The 16,264-nt window shown below is 37.5% G+C and overlaps 1 protein-coding gene across 7 annotated transcripts in view; it reads left to right on the top strand.

The window, feature by feature from the left end:
* Positions 1–16,264, top strand: part of CLCN3 (chloride voltage-gated channel 3) — a 60,730-nt gene that overhangs the window by 41,272 nt on the left and 3,194 nt on the right. For 4 of the 7 annotated variants that reach the window (XM_058838981.1, XM_058838982.1, XM_058838983.1 and 1 more), the window contains 8 exons: positions 205–327; positions 1,628–1,834; positions 3,415–3,495; positions 4,726–5,271; positions 9,257–9,443; positions 10,475–10,873; positions 12,558–12,774; positions 15,077–15,152. In XM_058838981.1, the coding sequence (XP_058694964.1) occupies positions 205–327; positions 1,628–1,834; positions 3,415–3,495; positions 4,726–5,271; positions 9,257–9,443; positions 10,475–10,873; positions 12,558–12,774; positions 15,077–15,152 (1,836 nt within the window). Of the gene's footprint in view, positions 1–204; positions 328–1,627; positions 1,835–3,414; positions 3,496–4,725; positions 5,272–9,256; positions 9,444–10,474; positions 10,874–12,557; positions 12,775–15,076; positions 15,638–16,264 lie in introns of those variants that run through there. The other 3 variants (XM_058838986.1, XM_058838987.1, XM_058838985.1) reach the window with 2 other exon arrangements.

Here is a 16,264-nt window from a genome sequence, read left to right on the forward strand (position 1 = left end):
CACTTTATACCTTTTATAACCCAGTCTGTGCTGATTTGCAGTGTTTCATGACTATGCTTTTCAAACAAAACTCTCGGCAATAATTACTGTGCCTCAAAATGTGTGTATAAATGTACTTGAGGCAGGAGTACATCTGGATTATTTTAAGTAGTGATTTTGCTCCAATGTCAAATCCATTTTCTGACTTCTTGTTTTTGCTTTTAGGGCCCAGGTTCCTACATAATGAACTACATAATGTACATTTTCTGGGCATTGAGCTTTGCCTTCTTAGCAGTTTCTCTGGTGAAGGTATTTGCTCCCTACGCCTGTGGCTCAGGGATACCTGAGGTGAGGTCTAACTAGCATATATATATGTATGTATCTCTAAAATAGGTGTTTCATATTAATATGTAGATTAGTGCTGCCTTAGTGAGTCAGGGGAAGGAAGAGGACCCATCCTGTGCCTTTGGAGAAATATATTAATACAAGCATTCAAACTGAAAACATGTAATCGTGCTAATTGTTTCTGAGAAAATACCCCGAAGTTAAAAGGGTCTCCTGAGTTAGTAGATTTTGCTTCTGTCAGGACCACTTTTTAAGAAATTTGGATTAGTACACTTCTGAAGAATGATTTCCAAACCTCCCCTAATCCACACCCTCCCTATGGTGATAAGAGAGCAGTGACTCATTGATACAATATGTATAGGTCGTTTAATAGAGCAATCAGTCTTTTGTTGCAATGGCTTATTTGCCTTAACTAGCACATACCAATGGATGGTCACAATGTGAAATGTGTAGTATCCTCAAAAACTTACTGTTTATAATTGCTGTCTGCTACTATCCACAGAATGGGAGAGAAAAATTCGAAGTCAAATCAGTTCTGGTCAGTCTTCTTCAGTTTTTCTGTAAATACTCAGGTTTTTTATCCCCACTGTTTAAGCCTGGAGTAGTCCTGTGTCATTATTCCAGAAGAAATGCTATCTTAAATTGGTTTTCAAATCCAGCTATCTTTACTTTCTAGACACAGCTGCCCAGTGTTTTGTGTACAGCCTATTTATGGATATGTTGTCCTATGATAGCTGTATGTTATTTACTCTATATGGGCATATTTTCCAGGGCAATATAGCATTCTTAAGCACAGTAATAGCTTTGAAAAGTGGCACATTTTTTTCTGGTGGAGATAGGCTGATCTTTTCCATCTTTATGTGAAGAAATCTACTGTTGATTTTTATGCAGTGACAGTAAAACATAGAGAGAACACAGGTGATATTGGTGCAAGTTGAGATATTGCTAGAATAGTAGTAATGCAATGATTTTTGCAGGTTTATTTTTCCTTTGGAAATTTTCTGCCTTTAGCTCAACAATTTACATCAGAAATTACTGAACCCAGTTTTAGAAACTGCTGCTGATTAATTTTTTGCTAAATGTAATTGATAATGTAGTTGTATGTCACTATCCAGTTTCAGAGTAAGTTGCAAGTAAGTAGATAGACTGAGTGTGGCAATCTGAATGATAAATGTTTTAAAGTGTGACAAAGTTAGTCATTTGCAAAGGCTGGTTTTGAAGTTCTGCAGCTAAAATTAAAGGATTCATTATTTTCTGAAAAGTGAAGAATGCAATAACAGATACAGTTTTTTATTTCTTCCAGATAAAAACTATTTTGAGCGGCTTCATCATCAGAGGTTACTTGGGGAAGTGGACTTTGATGATAAAAACAATTACTTTAGTCTTGGCTGTTGCATCAGGTTTGAGTTTAGGAAAAGAGGGTCCTTTGGTACATGTTGCCTGCTGCTGTGGGAATATTTTTTCCTACCTCTTTCCAAAATACAGTACAAATGAAGCTAAAAAAAGAGAGGTGAGTTCTTGAAAAATCATTTCCAGAATTTACTGAATATTGGTGCATTTGCACTGATTTGTTTAAAATACGTAATTTGTTCTCTTGGACAGTGTTTAGTCATTGCCAATAGTTATTTATTATGTTAAAAACAATGTATTATCCCCAGCATTCTCACCGATAAATAATTTCCATGACAGAGTCAGTTTGTATTTTTTCCACCTCAGAGATCGTTTGATTTTATTTAAATTCTTTCTGTACTTGTCTCTACATTTTGGTAATTGATGATTGTCTTCAATTGTGAGGACAGCAGAGTACTCTGAACCCATGAGCAAAGTGTTCCTGGTGACAGCATTGTTTTCTGCCCTGTTTCATTTTGCTGTTGTCAATGAGAGTGTGGTGGGTTGGTGCCAGCCAAGGAGTTCTCTCACCCCTCTGTGCTGGCAGGACAGCAGGAGAGAGTAAGATGAAAAGCTCAGAGGTCAAGGTGACGACTGGGACATTCCTCACCATTTATTATTACAGGCCAAGCAGACTAGTCTTAAGGAAAGTTACTTGACTGCCAATAGTACAGTAGTAAGAAATGAAAACAAAACTAAATGTATCTTGCCCCCACAGTCCCTTCTTGAAAGACTCAGCTTCACTCCTAACTCTTCTATCCCAAAGTGCACAAAGGGATACTTTGTCTATGCTGCTCCTTTCTCTTGATACTCTTTTCTCTGCTCCAATATGGGGCCCCACCCACGGGAGACAGTCCCTCACAAATACCTTCAGCATGGGTCCTTTCCACAAGGTACAGCCATTCAGGACTGCCCCATCCTGGATCACCCACAGGCTGCAGTGCTTGCAAGAAACCCCTGCTCCTGCTTGGGCTCCTTTTCTCAGGCCATGGCTCTTGCCAGGAGCTTGCTCTGGCATGGGCTATGGGGTGAAGGTCTGCTCTGCCATGGTCCTCCATGGTCTGCGGGGAAACAATCTGTGTCACCATGGGCTTTGCCATGAACTGCAGGGCAATCTCTACTCCAGCCTCCTTCTCTCCAAACTAGTTCTCAGATACTCTGTCCATCCTTGTCACCAGCTTTGTTTCTGTCCTCTGGATGCCGCATAGCCAAGGACTTTGGTGTTCTTGACATGTGGGGCCCAGAACTGCACAGAGCACTCAGGGTGAGGCCCCCCAAGGCTGAATGCAGCGGGACAGTCACCTCTGTTGGTTGTCTGCTCGTGCTGTGCTTGATGCACCCCAGGATGGGGTTTTGCCCTCTGGGTCCCAGGGCAGCCCCTGCTGACCCACACTGAGCTGCTGCTGACCAGCACCCCTGGATTTGTCTTGGCAGAGCTGCTGTTCAGCCATTCTGCTCTCAATTTAGACTTGAGCCTGGTGTTACTTCATCCTAGGTGTGCAGCATTTGGACGCATTAAATTTCATCCCATTAATCATTGTTCAGGACCTCAAACTGTCTAAATCCTTCTGCAAGGCCTCCTGTCCCTCGAGAGAGTTGGTGGCATCATCAGCAAACTTAGCTTATAGCTATAATGAGATTCTGTTGCTCATGTTTACAGCATAGACTGCAAGAAACCCCCTCACCTTTATTCTTTTCCAGGTGTTGTCAGCTGCCTCAGCAGCAGGAGTTTCTGTAGCCTTTGGTGCCCCAATTGGTGGAGTCCTTTTCAGTCTGGAGGAGGTATGTCAAGAGATGGCACTGAAGAATAAGTATTTTTTAAAATCTCTCTTAGTTTAAATAATCTCAGACTCCTTTAAGCTGCTGCTTTAAGAGTCTCTCCTAAGAAGGAAATTGTTTTTGGACCCTTATTTCAAAGCCAAGAGTCCTGTTACCAGCAAACTCCTAAAGATACTTTTTCCTTTGTTTTGAATGAATGTCAGCTTTACTTTATTCTCAATTATTTTATTCTGGAAAAGGGCTGAGTCTGTTTATAATTATAGTTTACATACAGATAAAGACAGCAGCTTTTCAGTTTAGGAATTTATTCTGAAAAAAAAAAAAATAGGGCTCTAAATTTTTGAAAAAGGCTTTAGAAACTTATTGGATAGTTTTGTAAATCAAGTTTTTAACCATTACTTAGAGCTTCAAACACTAAACACAGTTGAATATGATAATTATTGACAGGATAAATGTACTATAAAACTTAACTCCAAAGCAAGCAAATTCTCTTCTCCAAAAAATGCTTTATGCATTATGCATTAAAATTGCGTTTTAATTGTAATTTTCAAAATATGTAAGAATGTTATTTCTATCTGTGGCATTTTTAAAAACAACTAAAACCCTAAAAATCTCTGAATTGAAAATTAGGGAAAATATTCTTTCATGTATTATTTTGTTATGTTCTTAGGGGATTTTGAGGAATTCCTCTGTTGCCAGAAAAATGCAGAAGAAAACTGTCTCAAAATTCAAATCAGGCTATGTGGGGCTTAAGAATGAAATTGCATGTTCTGTTTTGAGGCCTTTAGTTTGGTTTTTTTTATTAGTTTTAATCATGCTTCTTAATAAGAATAGATCTGCAAGAAACCTTTAAATATAGTTGAAAGGAGATGAAAATATTATCAGGAAAACTAAAACAAGAGAGTGCAGCTAGTACATACACGCTCTGGTTCTCATGAAGGCTGATAAGAGACAAAAAGCAGAGCAGCTTCTAAGCATAAATTGCAGTACATAATTTTCTAACAGATTTAAAGGAGCAGTGGTTTTCAACATTGCTGTAGTATTGACTTTAAATCTGACTTGTTGAGCTTTCTAAAAATGTAGAATCTGCTAGAGTGCCAGTGCTCCAAGTGATAGGAATATTTTTTTTTTAGCTTATACCATATGAGCAGCAGTATTCTAACACATGCATAAACCTGTCTTGCCAGGTTTTTAATTGAATCACTAATAATTCTCTTGTATTGTTTCTTGCAGGTCAGTTACTATTTCCCACTGAAAACTTTATGGAGATCGTTTTTTGCTGCTTTAGTAGCTGCATTTGTTTTAAGGTCCATCAATCCTTTTGGTAATAGCCGCCTAGTTCTTTTTTATGTGGAATATCACACTCCTTGGTACCTTTTTGAACTGCTTCCTTTTATTCTCCTGGGAGTATTTGGTGGGCTCTGGGGAGCATTTTTCATTCGAGCAAATATTGCATGGTGTCGCCGACGCAAATCTACAAAATTTGGGAAGTATCCTGTCCTGGAGGTTATTATTGTTGCAGCAATAACAGCTGTGATTGCATTTCCTAATCCATATACAAGGCTCAACACCAGTGAGCTTATTAAGGAGCTCTTCACAGACTGTGGGCCATTAGAATCCTCCTCGCTCTGTGACTACAGAAATGATATGAATGCAAGCAAAATTGTAGACGATATTCCTGACCGTCCAGCAGGCACTGGAGTCTATTCAGCTATATGGCAGTTGTGTTTAGCACTCATATTTAAAATAATCATGACAGTCTTCACTTTTGGTATCAAGGTAAGTGTGACTGCAGTAGTAGAATGTCTTATTTGCCGTGATCATTTAATTATTGCCTTTCTCATTTCCCATCTCTCAAAGCTAGAAGCTTTGTTTGTTTTTTTCATGTTATTTATTTTAAAAAAAGGTCTTTTTTCTTTTGGTTTATATTAATAAGCAAGTCTTGTAGCAAACAGTATTAACTTTAATTTAATTCAGAATAGCCTTTTGTTCATCTGAATAGAAACATGCTAAATGCAGTAGGGACCAGTAAGTGTGTGGATGGATGGCAGTTTGTATGGGCCTGATTAAGCAATAAGGGATGATGCTAAAATTTCCAAGAGCAAAGTTCAGCATAACTACTCAGGTTCCCTAGTCCTGTTACTTGGACGAAGAATCGACTGTATCCCTTACGCCACTCATTGGTGGTAATTCTTATATCCACTGTCCTCACTGTTTTTACATAAATGTAATTACTGTAGATAGTAAAGAGAGATGATGATTTCTTTTGCTGTATTTGCCAGTACTGCATGTCATGAGGAGAAAGTGGGCTTTGTTCATGTGACTGTCATGGGAATTTTTTCTCCATTACAAACTGTGTAAATTTTGGTTTTCCCAGTTGTTTCATAGATCTGTTTTGGAGGTGGCTTCAGCTTCTCCCCAGTCTGTGGCTGTTTTCTGAATGATGATGTATAACTGTCGTGGCTTCATCATTTTCTGTCTTGTCAGGCTCCCTTCATAATTTTTTTGCAAACTACTTAGCAGGATTTGTGTTTAAATTTGCTTTAACTTTTCTGTGTAAGTTGCTGTTCCATGTAACAGCATGCATAAGAAAACACTTTCTGTGAGGGTGTTTGATCATTGGAATATGCTTTGGAGAGAACATCCTTGGAAATACTCATACCTTGACTGGTTGCAAGCCTGACAGCCTGCTGTAGGTGACTTTGCTTGAGCAATCTGGGGCGGTCATCTTCAACCTCAACTATTCTGTAACTGATAGAACAGTAACATCATGTTGCTTTTCTCATGTTTTGATATTTTAGAAGATGTTGCAGTTTGTTATTTCAAGTTATGTTCTATATGTTGGTTGGTGGGTAAGAGGAATCTTAGAGTGTGTGGTTTAAATGCTGGTCTTCCTTAGGTCTGTAATTTGGACAGTGTTCTGTGATGTGACTGCTTCCATCCGTTGTTTAGTTCTGTATTCACTTACTGTGTTTCATTTATATCTAGGACATTATTTAGCCATTCATGTGTTTATATGCATCTGGCTCTTTTGCATGGGGTTTTCACTACAAGGTCACACTGCATATTACAGTTCACTGGTTTACAGAATGGGAGAGTTTATACTTCATTTGGGTTTGGTTCATTTTCTCAGAACTTCAGCATGGTGGAAATATTTTTGTGAAGTTGTGAGAATATATTTATTACTTTGCTAATAGGCAAGGAGTCCTGTTGCTGTCATTGATGGAACTGTGCCACATGAATCTCTTGGAAGCTTTAAAGCATGTTGGTTAGTTAGAATTTTAGCCAGGATCTGGAGAACAGGATGTTGTTTTAAGGATACTTACTTGCTTTAGGCTTTATCTCTGCTAGAGAAGTAAATTCAAAATAGAAGAAAAAAAAAAAAAAAGAAAATAAGTAATATTACATTGTCATTTAAGTCATTATAAAGGATCTGCTGGGCTCTCCAGGTCTGTTCCTGGAGCTGTAGCCATCTACAAACACACATCTTACCCACAGGAACTGCTTTCCTGTGAGGTGAGCAAAGCTACCCAGCTGCTGCTAGTGGGGCAGAGTGATTCCTGCTGCTATTACTGCTGTAGACCAGGAGGCTGATATGGCAGGGGATTGGCATTTTTTGGTTTGTTTTAATTTGTTTTTTTTTCTTTTCATGCTTTTGTACCTATATTACACTACTTATTATCGGTAGACTCATTACTGTGTCTAAAGGCTGATCAACAGGAGGGAAGGAGTTACGGTTTTGCCTCAGAACATGACTGGCACACAGCTGCACTACCAAAGCAGTGGAAAGTTGTGCCCATATCCTAATCCTTGCTTCTTCCAAAGATGACACATGTGATACAGAACAAATCTTTTTCTCTGGAGTGAATTTGAGCTTGCTCAGTAGCAAGCCCCAGAGAAGAAAGCTGAGAAGAGGAAAAACTTAGCTGTTTTCGCTTGTTACTTCTCTGGGAGGATTCCTCTCCCCTTTGTGATTTTTGATTCATGGGCTTATGTGAACAAATGGACCTGTAAAATCATAATTAGAGTTAGACTTGTAACCATTATCTGCATATGATGGAAAGAAGAAAAGGTCCATAAAAAGTTATATTACCAAAGGACCAGAAACAATTTGAATGCAATTTCCACATGGAGACTGAATTTCTGTGACATATTGCTAGCACAGTAGGATCTGAAGCAGTTTCAAAGATTTATTTAGTTACTATTATATTGGAAATACAGGATTTTTTTCAGGGCACTGTTGTACTGTTCTCCAAGGAAGAATTTCACTGAGTAAAAAAAATTTTGATTTTAGCAGTTAGGAAGGGGCTTAGATGCATAATTAATTGTGGGAAATAACAGCAGTGGTATAAATGTGCAATTTGAATACTGGACTAAAATGATATCATTGACTATTACCTCTGGAAACACTGAAATATTAGGTAATTCAGTGTAGGAATTAAGGATTATTAAACTTTTTCTCAAACCCATGCTGCTGACTGTCTAACACAAAGTTTTTTTTTCTGTGGTTTGTTGGTTAGAAGTCATCTTTGCAAACACAAATATAGACAAAATATAAGGTAATAATAATGATAAGATATATTTGCTTTTCCTTGGTTTGTTGTTAGAAATCTTCTTTGCAACCATAAATACAGACGAAATATAATAATACTAACAACAACAACAATTCTGAAATACATTTCTGCACCAGCTATCGAATACCACAGCAAAAACCTATAGTTTGGAATTCCACCACACTTACTTTTCACAGCTGTACAGTACAAGAAAAATTACATGATCTGTCCTTTTACAGCAGGAATACAATATTTAATTATGTTACTTCAAGAAATGGATGAGGTGCATTTAGACAAAGTAAAAATTCTACTCCTTTTTTGTAGTCACATCTGTACCTCGGTCACAGTATAAAATATTTTGATGTTAACAACTGCTGTGAAGAGAAGCAGCAGCAAGCATTTACAGTTTAATGAGACATTTAGGTACCAGTATGTTTTTGGAAAGATTAGCTTCATAAGGAGATGAAAAGATACACTACAGTTTCTTTATATGCTGATAAAAGCAAGTTTCCAATAGTATTTTACTAGGCCGTGGTTGTGTGACAAGGCTTTAGTCAGTAACAGAAAAAAAATTTAAGTAACTAAAATGACAGTAGGAGCTTCTTTTTTCTTTAACCTATACTGTTACCTACTATTTGCAGTTGGGATTATCTTGCCTTTTTCTCTCTTAAAGTGTTTAGCATTCTATATACCCTCATTTCTATAAGAAACAGCAATAATAGTACAAAGCCTCTTTTAAAAATCACCTGTTTAGTTTATGGCAGTGTCAGGAAGCAGTTTAGGAAGGCAGTCCTGTTTAGTAAGTGAATGTTGACTCTGAGGAACATGAAGGAATAAGGAAGACAGGAAATTATTAGGAACACTTTTCAGTATGATTAGCATTGCTCACACTGAACATGCACATGGTAGAGAATTGTGCTTTTGGCACTGAGTGTCATTTGAGGTCCTGTATTGGTGGTAGGTTTTCTCTTAAACACAGTAAGACATAAACAAACATGTTCATAAAATGGTTTCTGCTAATCAGGTCAATCAGAGATAGCGATAGCATTCTGTTAAGTTCTGCTGACCTTCCAAGGTCACTTTACATGGTTTTAACCTGACAGTTTGAGCTTTTGCATCTCTTTCAGAATAAAAATATAAAAAAAACACTTGTTAAGTGATGTGTCAGGTATTTTCCCAGCAGCATGACAACAGTTCTGTTTTTGTTGCAGGTTCCATCTGGGTTGTTCATACCTAGTATGGCAATTGGAGCAATAGCAGGAAGGATTGTAGGAATTGCAGTGGAGCAGTTGGCTTACTACCATCATGACTGGTTCATTTTCAAGGAGTGGTGTGAAGTTGGAGCTGATTGTATTACACCTGGTCTTTATGCCATGGTTGGTGCTGCTGCATGCTTAGGTAAATAAAATATGACAAATAAGTATCTGATTTCTTCATATATCAAAATAATTATTAAAAAAAATGAAAGGAGATATAAACTTGTGCAGTTTTGGAACATCTACTTATAAGATCTTCCCTCCAGGATAATATGTTTGCATCTCTACATAAGACCCTCAAATCCTTGTGATCTAAGGAATAATATGAAATCTAAAATGATGAGAAATATGAAAATTTTAGTAGTGTTTGCTTTCTCTTTTTGGTATCAATAGATGTCCTTACTACATTGGTCAGAAAAATCAGTTCCTTGAAATGTATGATATAGAGCATTTACAGTGTCAAGTACAGTTAAAATTATTAGAAGGAAATGGTGTGATCTGCTGCTACATCTACATGAATTGCAAAAATGTTCTTGAAATTCTGGTTTTTAGTAGTGCAAATTGAATCACTCATGAATGCATTGAAAGACATTTCATATTCTTTTATTGAATGAAGATACGGCATCAGAAACCTTAGCAGAAAAAAATGGTAACAAAAGAGTAATATAATCCGTGTCTTCTGTTGTCCAAGGAGATTTCTTTTCATCAGCTTATAATTCTGTTTATCTTTTATGATTAAGCAACAGCATTTAATTCCTAATCCTTTCAACAACATAGCTGTTGATTTGCTACCTGTGACTTTTTTGCATCAGTTCCATTTTTTTTTTTTCAAATTCTTATCTTACTTGATTTCTTTGTATTTCGCAGTATTTTTAACCCTGATGTGGTATGGAGATATACACAGTTTTATTCTTAGTTTACGTTAAATAACTGTACATATTTCCAATTCCCTTTATTACCTCCCTTTCTGTGAATTTTCCCTAAAACGCTCTTTTTTACTTCTAAAAGTTTTGTGTTAATTTTCTGTCTGCTTCTGTTGATATTACATAGAAGGATGTTTGTTAGATGACCTTTCATGTCAAGATTGTTTGTAGATCTCAACAGGAAGGCAGAAAATTCTAAAATCATTGTTACCTGATACTCAGATGTTACTGGCTATCATTTTCCTTGCAGGTGGTGTGACAAGAATGACTGTGTCCCTGGTAGTTATTGTCTTTGAGCTAACAGGAGGGCTGGAATATATTGTGCCCCTAATGGCTGCAGTCATGACCAGTAAGTGGGTAGGAGATGCCTTTGGTAGGGAAGGCATCTATGAAGCACACATCCGACTGAATGGGTATCCTTTCTTGGATGCAAAGGAAGAATTCACCCACACAACACTGGCTGCTGATGTGATGAGACCTCGGAGAAGTGACCCACCTTTAGCAGTTCTGACGCAGGATAACATGACTGTTGAAGACATAGAAAACTTGATCAACGAAACCAGCTATAATGGTTTTCCTGTTATTATGTCAAAAGAGTCGCAGAGACTAGTGGGTTTTGCTCTAAGAAGAGATTTAACTATTGCAATAGGTAATTAACTTTCAGTATTGCATTATTATCTACACCAATTTAATATGTTTTATATTATTTTATATTTTAAACAGAATTTACTCTGTATGTTTCTTGATTTAAGTATTTGATGATACATCTTCAGTAACAGGCTCTGAAATTAAGAAAATCCTCATCTCTTTGTTGCAAAAACAGAAGTTGCCATACTAGAGTAGGTCAAAACATTATCTAATCTGGTAATTTTTAGTTTTCTGAGGCTTTTGATAGTATCTTGTTTCCTCAAGTAATGCTATACTAAAATTCGTCTTCAAAATTGAGTAATTCTCATTTTTGACCAGCAGTATTCTGTGAGAATTACTGTTCAAGTCATTTTTAAATGTGTATCCTATTTCTTTCTGACAGTGAAACTTTTTTTCAACTTGTTTGTGTAATGGGAAATTTGTCCCTGAGCACATGAGCATGCAAGCCCTGTTTGGGACATCTCTTTCTGGGTGAATGTCAGTGCTTGTGTGATACGTGTGACAGTGCTTTGTGCACTGACAAGAAAAATTCTGTGGATTTTGAGGCTACTGTCATAACCAAAGGAAGAAACACACTGTTACATAAGAAAATGTTACAAAACTGTAACATTTAGTGCATAAAATAAGTGATAGAAGTTGCATCTTAAACTACTTATTTTTTATACATAACTCTTAAACAAAGACAACTGAGAAAGGGACAGAAGTCTCCAAAAACTTTTTTGAAACAGGTTTTATGAACATAACACTGTTTACTTCAGTCAGATTTTTGCCTGTATGTAATGGTATTACATTACCTAGGATGCATATGAATATACAAAACTTGGAAGTTATTACCAACACCATACTGGTTTAAGTTTGCATTTACTTGAGTAAATGGAGGAATAGCAGAACATTCTTAGAGTACACTTTCACAGGAAGACTCAATTCAGCTGCTGAGATTATGCGGTGAAAGTTGTTTAGTCTTGGGTTGTGTCTGTTTTAAGTCATTGTGCCCTGGCAGCCAGGAGGGCCAGCTGTGTCCTGGGGGGCATCAGGCACAGCATGGCCAGCTGGGCAAGGGAGGGGATTGTCCACACTGCTCTGCACTGGGGCAGCCTTGCCTTGAGTGCTGGGGGCAGTTTTGGGTGCCAGATTATCAGAGGGTTATAAAGCCATTAGAGATCATCCAAAGGAGGTCACTTGATCTGTTCAGCCTGGAGAGGAGGAGAGTGAGGGGAGACCTCATTGCAGTTACAACTTCCTTGTGAGGGGAGGAGGAGGTGCAGGCACTGATCTTTTCTTTGTGGTGCCCGCTGACAGGACCCAAGGGAATGGCCTGAGGTTGTACTCAGGGAGGTTTAGCTTGGGTAATAGGAAAAGCTTCAGGAGGCTATCAAGTGAGACTGGCTTTTCCCTGGCAGTTTCTTCAGGAGCTGAGTATGTTATTTTTTTAGCCTTTCCACCTCTTTATAGTAAATAAAAGTTACTGGAGTGAGAAAATTAGTTGAATAATGACTAAAGCTGAATGGCATATGGCTTTTGTGATTTTTGCACAACCACTTCCTGGGAATAAAGCAGTGGTTCTGGAAACATATGTGAGAGCCTGGTAGTGTTGATTGAGCTGTCTGTCTGCACTAACATCTTACTTCAAGAATGTAAATTCTTCTTCCTCTACTGTTTTTTCCCCTTCCCTGTCTTTCTTAAAGAAAGTGCTAGAAAGAAGCAGGAGGGGATTGTTGGCAGTTCCAGGGTATGTTTTGCCCAGCATACCCCATCGCTTCCAGCAGAAAGCCCTCGACCTTTGAAGCTCAGAAGCATACTTGATATGAGCCCTTTCACCGTGACAGACCACACACCAATGGAAATAGTAGTGGATATTTTCCGGAAGCTGGGTCTGAGGCAGTGCCTTGTAACACACAATGGGTGAGTAAAGTGGCAGCAATGCTGTGCATTTTGTTAGATGCAGTAATTTTTGCTTCCAGGATCAGAGTATTTGAACCAGGATATACACCAAGATCATGGTATTTGAACTCGTAAGTTTGGTATTGCAACTGAGGACCCCAGCTGTTCATTAAGAACGTGCTGTGCTGTAGCACCTCTCAAATTCTTACACCTTCCTTGTATTCCAAGTAAGCCAACAGATGGTTTCAGTCATTTCATGATGTTGTGTAAAAATCTACTGCCATTCAGCAAGCTTGGTCTGTGCAGCTTGCTTGTGGAGGAGAACAATGTGTCTTGCAGAAATTTAGTCTTGTGCGCTGCACAGTCTTAAGGCCTGTATTTCCTGGTTATCTTCTATGTTCTGGCAACATGCAGTATATCAGCAGTTACTGAACATCTACAAATACTGGGTTGATAAAAGAGTAAAGGAGAAAATGATCCAGTCAGTATCTGTTCTTCTGGAGTCTAGTGATGGCGATTATGACCAAGCTTTTGTTTTTTGGAATACTAACAACTAAACTGCTGCTAGTTCTGGAATTTCAATCTGCAACTTTTGTTTCTACAATTCAAAATATTTCAGGAAAGTAATTTTAAGATTTAGAATGTTTGTAAATGAGACTGTTGGGAGTTGTCCTGTGATTATCTACTGAATAAATCAGCCCCCAGCATGGAAACTAAATGTTCATTTTAATTGCCTCTTATCTAAACTGCTCCTTGTTTTTTTTTACATGATCTTTTTCTGTGCAGCTGTTCCTTTAACATTCTGCTTTCCTGTATCTCTTGCATTAAACACTTGACATGCAACATCCAAGCTCCTACCACAGAATCTTGCTTTCCCTTTAGGATGTCTTTTAAGGCACCAGGGGAGTGAAATGTTGTCTGCTCATTCATGTTTAGGATTGATCAATGTCAATGGGACAAGAAATCTGAAATGACTGGGACTTTCTTAGTTTTTCTGTGGGCAAAAAGACTGCTGCTGTATGTGGCGAATCTTTAAATATTTCATTGGTTTCCAAGTTGGGTTTTTTTTCAGATGTATTTTAAAACCAATTTATTTAAATGTTCTCCTGCCGGTTTGTTTTGTTTTTTTCTTTCTTCAATGCATCTGTGTGGAATGGCAAGTAGTGTTTCCAGAAGCCTTTCTCTGGTAGGGAAAGGGCATAATGATCTGACACTTAGAAGTTAGTGTGGGCATGCAGTTATTCTTGTCTTGGGGAGGGAAATTGGAATCCATAGAACATCACTGAAAAATACGTACTGTAGTAATTTTTTTCATAGTTTCTGTTGTTGAGTGCTCAAACATTGACGCTAAAATCTTCTCTAAAGAAAGTTTAATCGTGCAAAGCTATATCAAGCTCTACTATAAATTTCTTACTATTTTGTGATAAAGTAGCAGGAAGTATGGATGGCTTTAATATTTATTTTATCCTACTTCAGTTTACAAATTTGTGACATTCCAGAAGCAGACTGTCCATTAAAAGAAGAGCAGATCATAAATACCGGTATTGGTGGTGTTTAGCCATGACATACAGCCTTGTGGACATCAAGGACTACTTCATATTTTGGCTGGCAGATTTCCTGCAAGCTGAATATACCTGTTTATAAAGCCTTGCATCAACATACTGGTTCCAATCCAGTTGGATTGCACATAAATTGGTGCACATGACAGAAAACAGAGCCTTACTCCTCCAAATTTGTACCAGAATATCCAATCCACGGAGTTGCTCTTGATTTGTCCTGTCATGAACAAGAAATTGGTCTGAATTTATCGGTTTCTAAGGACATCAGATAGCTCAGCTCTGTAGGGCAGATTCAAACCTCAGTTGCTATGACTTTACATAGTTATTGCTTTGGCTTGTTAAAACGTGAATAATTATCTGTATGTGTGAGGAGAAATAACTATTAAACAAAGGAAACACAAAGTAGATTTTTGTTTCTGTGCCTTTAAAACCTAAAAATATGTGAATTTAGGGGTAAGGAATATAGTTTGCTACCCTGATGTGTACTGATACGAGAAACATACTGCTCTGGGGTGGTTGAAGAGGCAATTGTGTTCAGCATTTTGGGAGAAAAAGGAAGAAAGGCAAAATCTGGAAAAGGGTACTGACTTTCAAATAAATTCTCATTTGATTATCTCATTAGCTTTCCTGCAACCATTCTTTTTTTTTATTTTTTTTCCTTCCTTTTTTATTTTTTTTATTTGCTCTAATTCTTTTTCATTATTAGAACTTTTTTTTTAATTTGATTTCACACACAGTTATTAGCATAACATAATCTGTTGCAGGATTGTCTTGGGGATCATCACAAAGAAGAACATATTAGAGCATCTCGAGCAACTAAAGCAGCACGTCGAACCCTTGGTGATTAGATATATCAGATCTCATAATTAGACACATTAGAAGTCAGGAAGCATGAAACTTGTGAACTGTTCAGGGCTTTTACGACATCGGCTGAACAATGAAATCTTCTTATGCTCAAAATTTGTATTAAACATAAAACAACATACGCAAAATCCTTTTGTAGAAATGAAGCTGTAAATGTGAACATACTGTTAGTCACAACATTAAAGGAAAGTAAACAGTAAACTTTCTGATACTTGTGTTGTTGAGATCAAATCCATCCAGCTGGTTGATCTCTTGAATTCCCCAGGTGGGAAGGTAGGCAGCTAGGAATACTTTTTCCCTGCCTAATGCATATTAAGATTTTCGTATATGCCAATTTATTTTTCTTATTTGGACAGCTTTAAATAGCTGTTAAATAGCAAAGTATCACATCTTTTGAGAAGCAAAGATAAGCATGTTTTAATTGCACCATTAGATCTTCCCTGTAATCCCCCCTTTATCAACATGATTTTTAAAAAAAATATTATTTTTAGCGAAGTCCTGTGATTTTATGTGAAGTCTGTGATTCTGCCGCTGTTACCTACAGCGGTCAGTGTACTTCTTTACAAAATGTGCAGTGATACCAGCCACCAAGTGGCCTGCCATATGTTGACTGTTGACTTCAGAATCTAGATATGGTCTTAACCATGATGTTGTGAACTAACCCCTTAGATAGGTGGTACACTTTGTCTTAATTTGGACATGGGTTGCTAGTTCCATGTCTACTAAACATACCCAACATGTTTAGCTGCTTATGTGCGAAACATGCTAATTATGTTCTCATGCTAATATTTCACAAGTATTTCATGCGTCCTTTAATAAGACAAATTGAAATGTACTAACCAGAATAACAAGGGCAGCAGCTTATTCATTCTGCTCTTTGCTTCTCTTGTGATATTATCCTTTTGGACAGTCTCACTCTATTTGATGTTTCGCAGTTAGTTTTAAAAGACCCTGTCATAAGAGCACAGTATCTAAATTGAAAAATGAAAATTTTATTATTCACGGTTTATTTTTTTCTAAAGCCATGAACTCCAGACACTAATTAATTGTTGTTTGTCATACAAAACTTTCATGGCCAGTACAGAGTG

This window comes from Poecile atricapillus, chromosome 4 (genome assembly GCF_030490865.1).
Source record: "Poecile atricapillus isolate bPoeAtr1 chromosome 4, bPoeAtr1.hap1, whole genome shotgun sequence".
NCBI classification, from domain to species: domain Eukaryota; kingdom Metazoa; phylum Chordata; class Aves; order Passeriformes; family Paridae; genus Poecile; species Poecile atricapillus.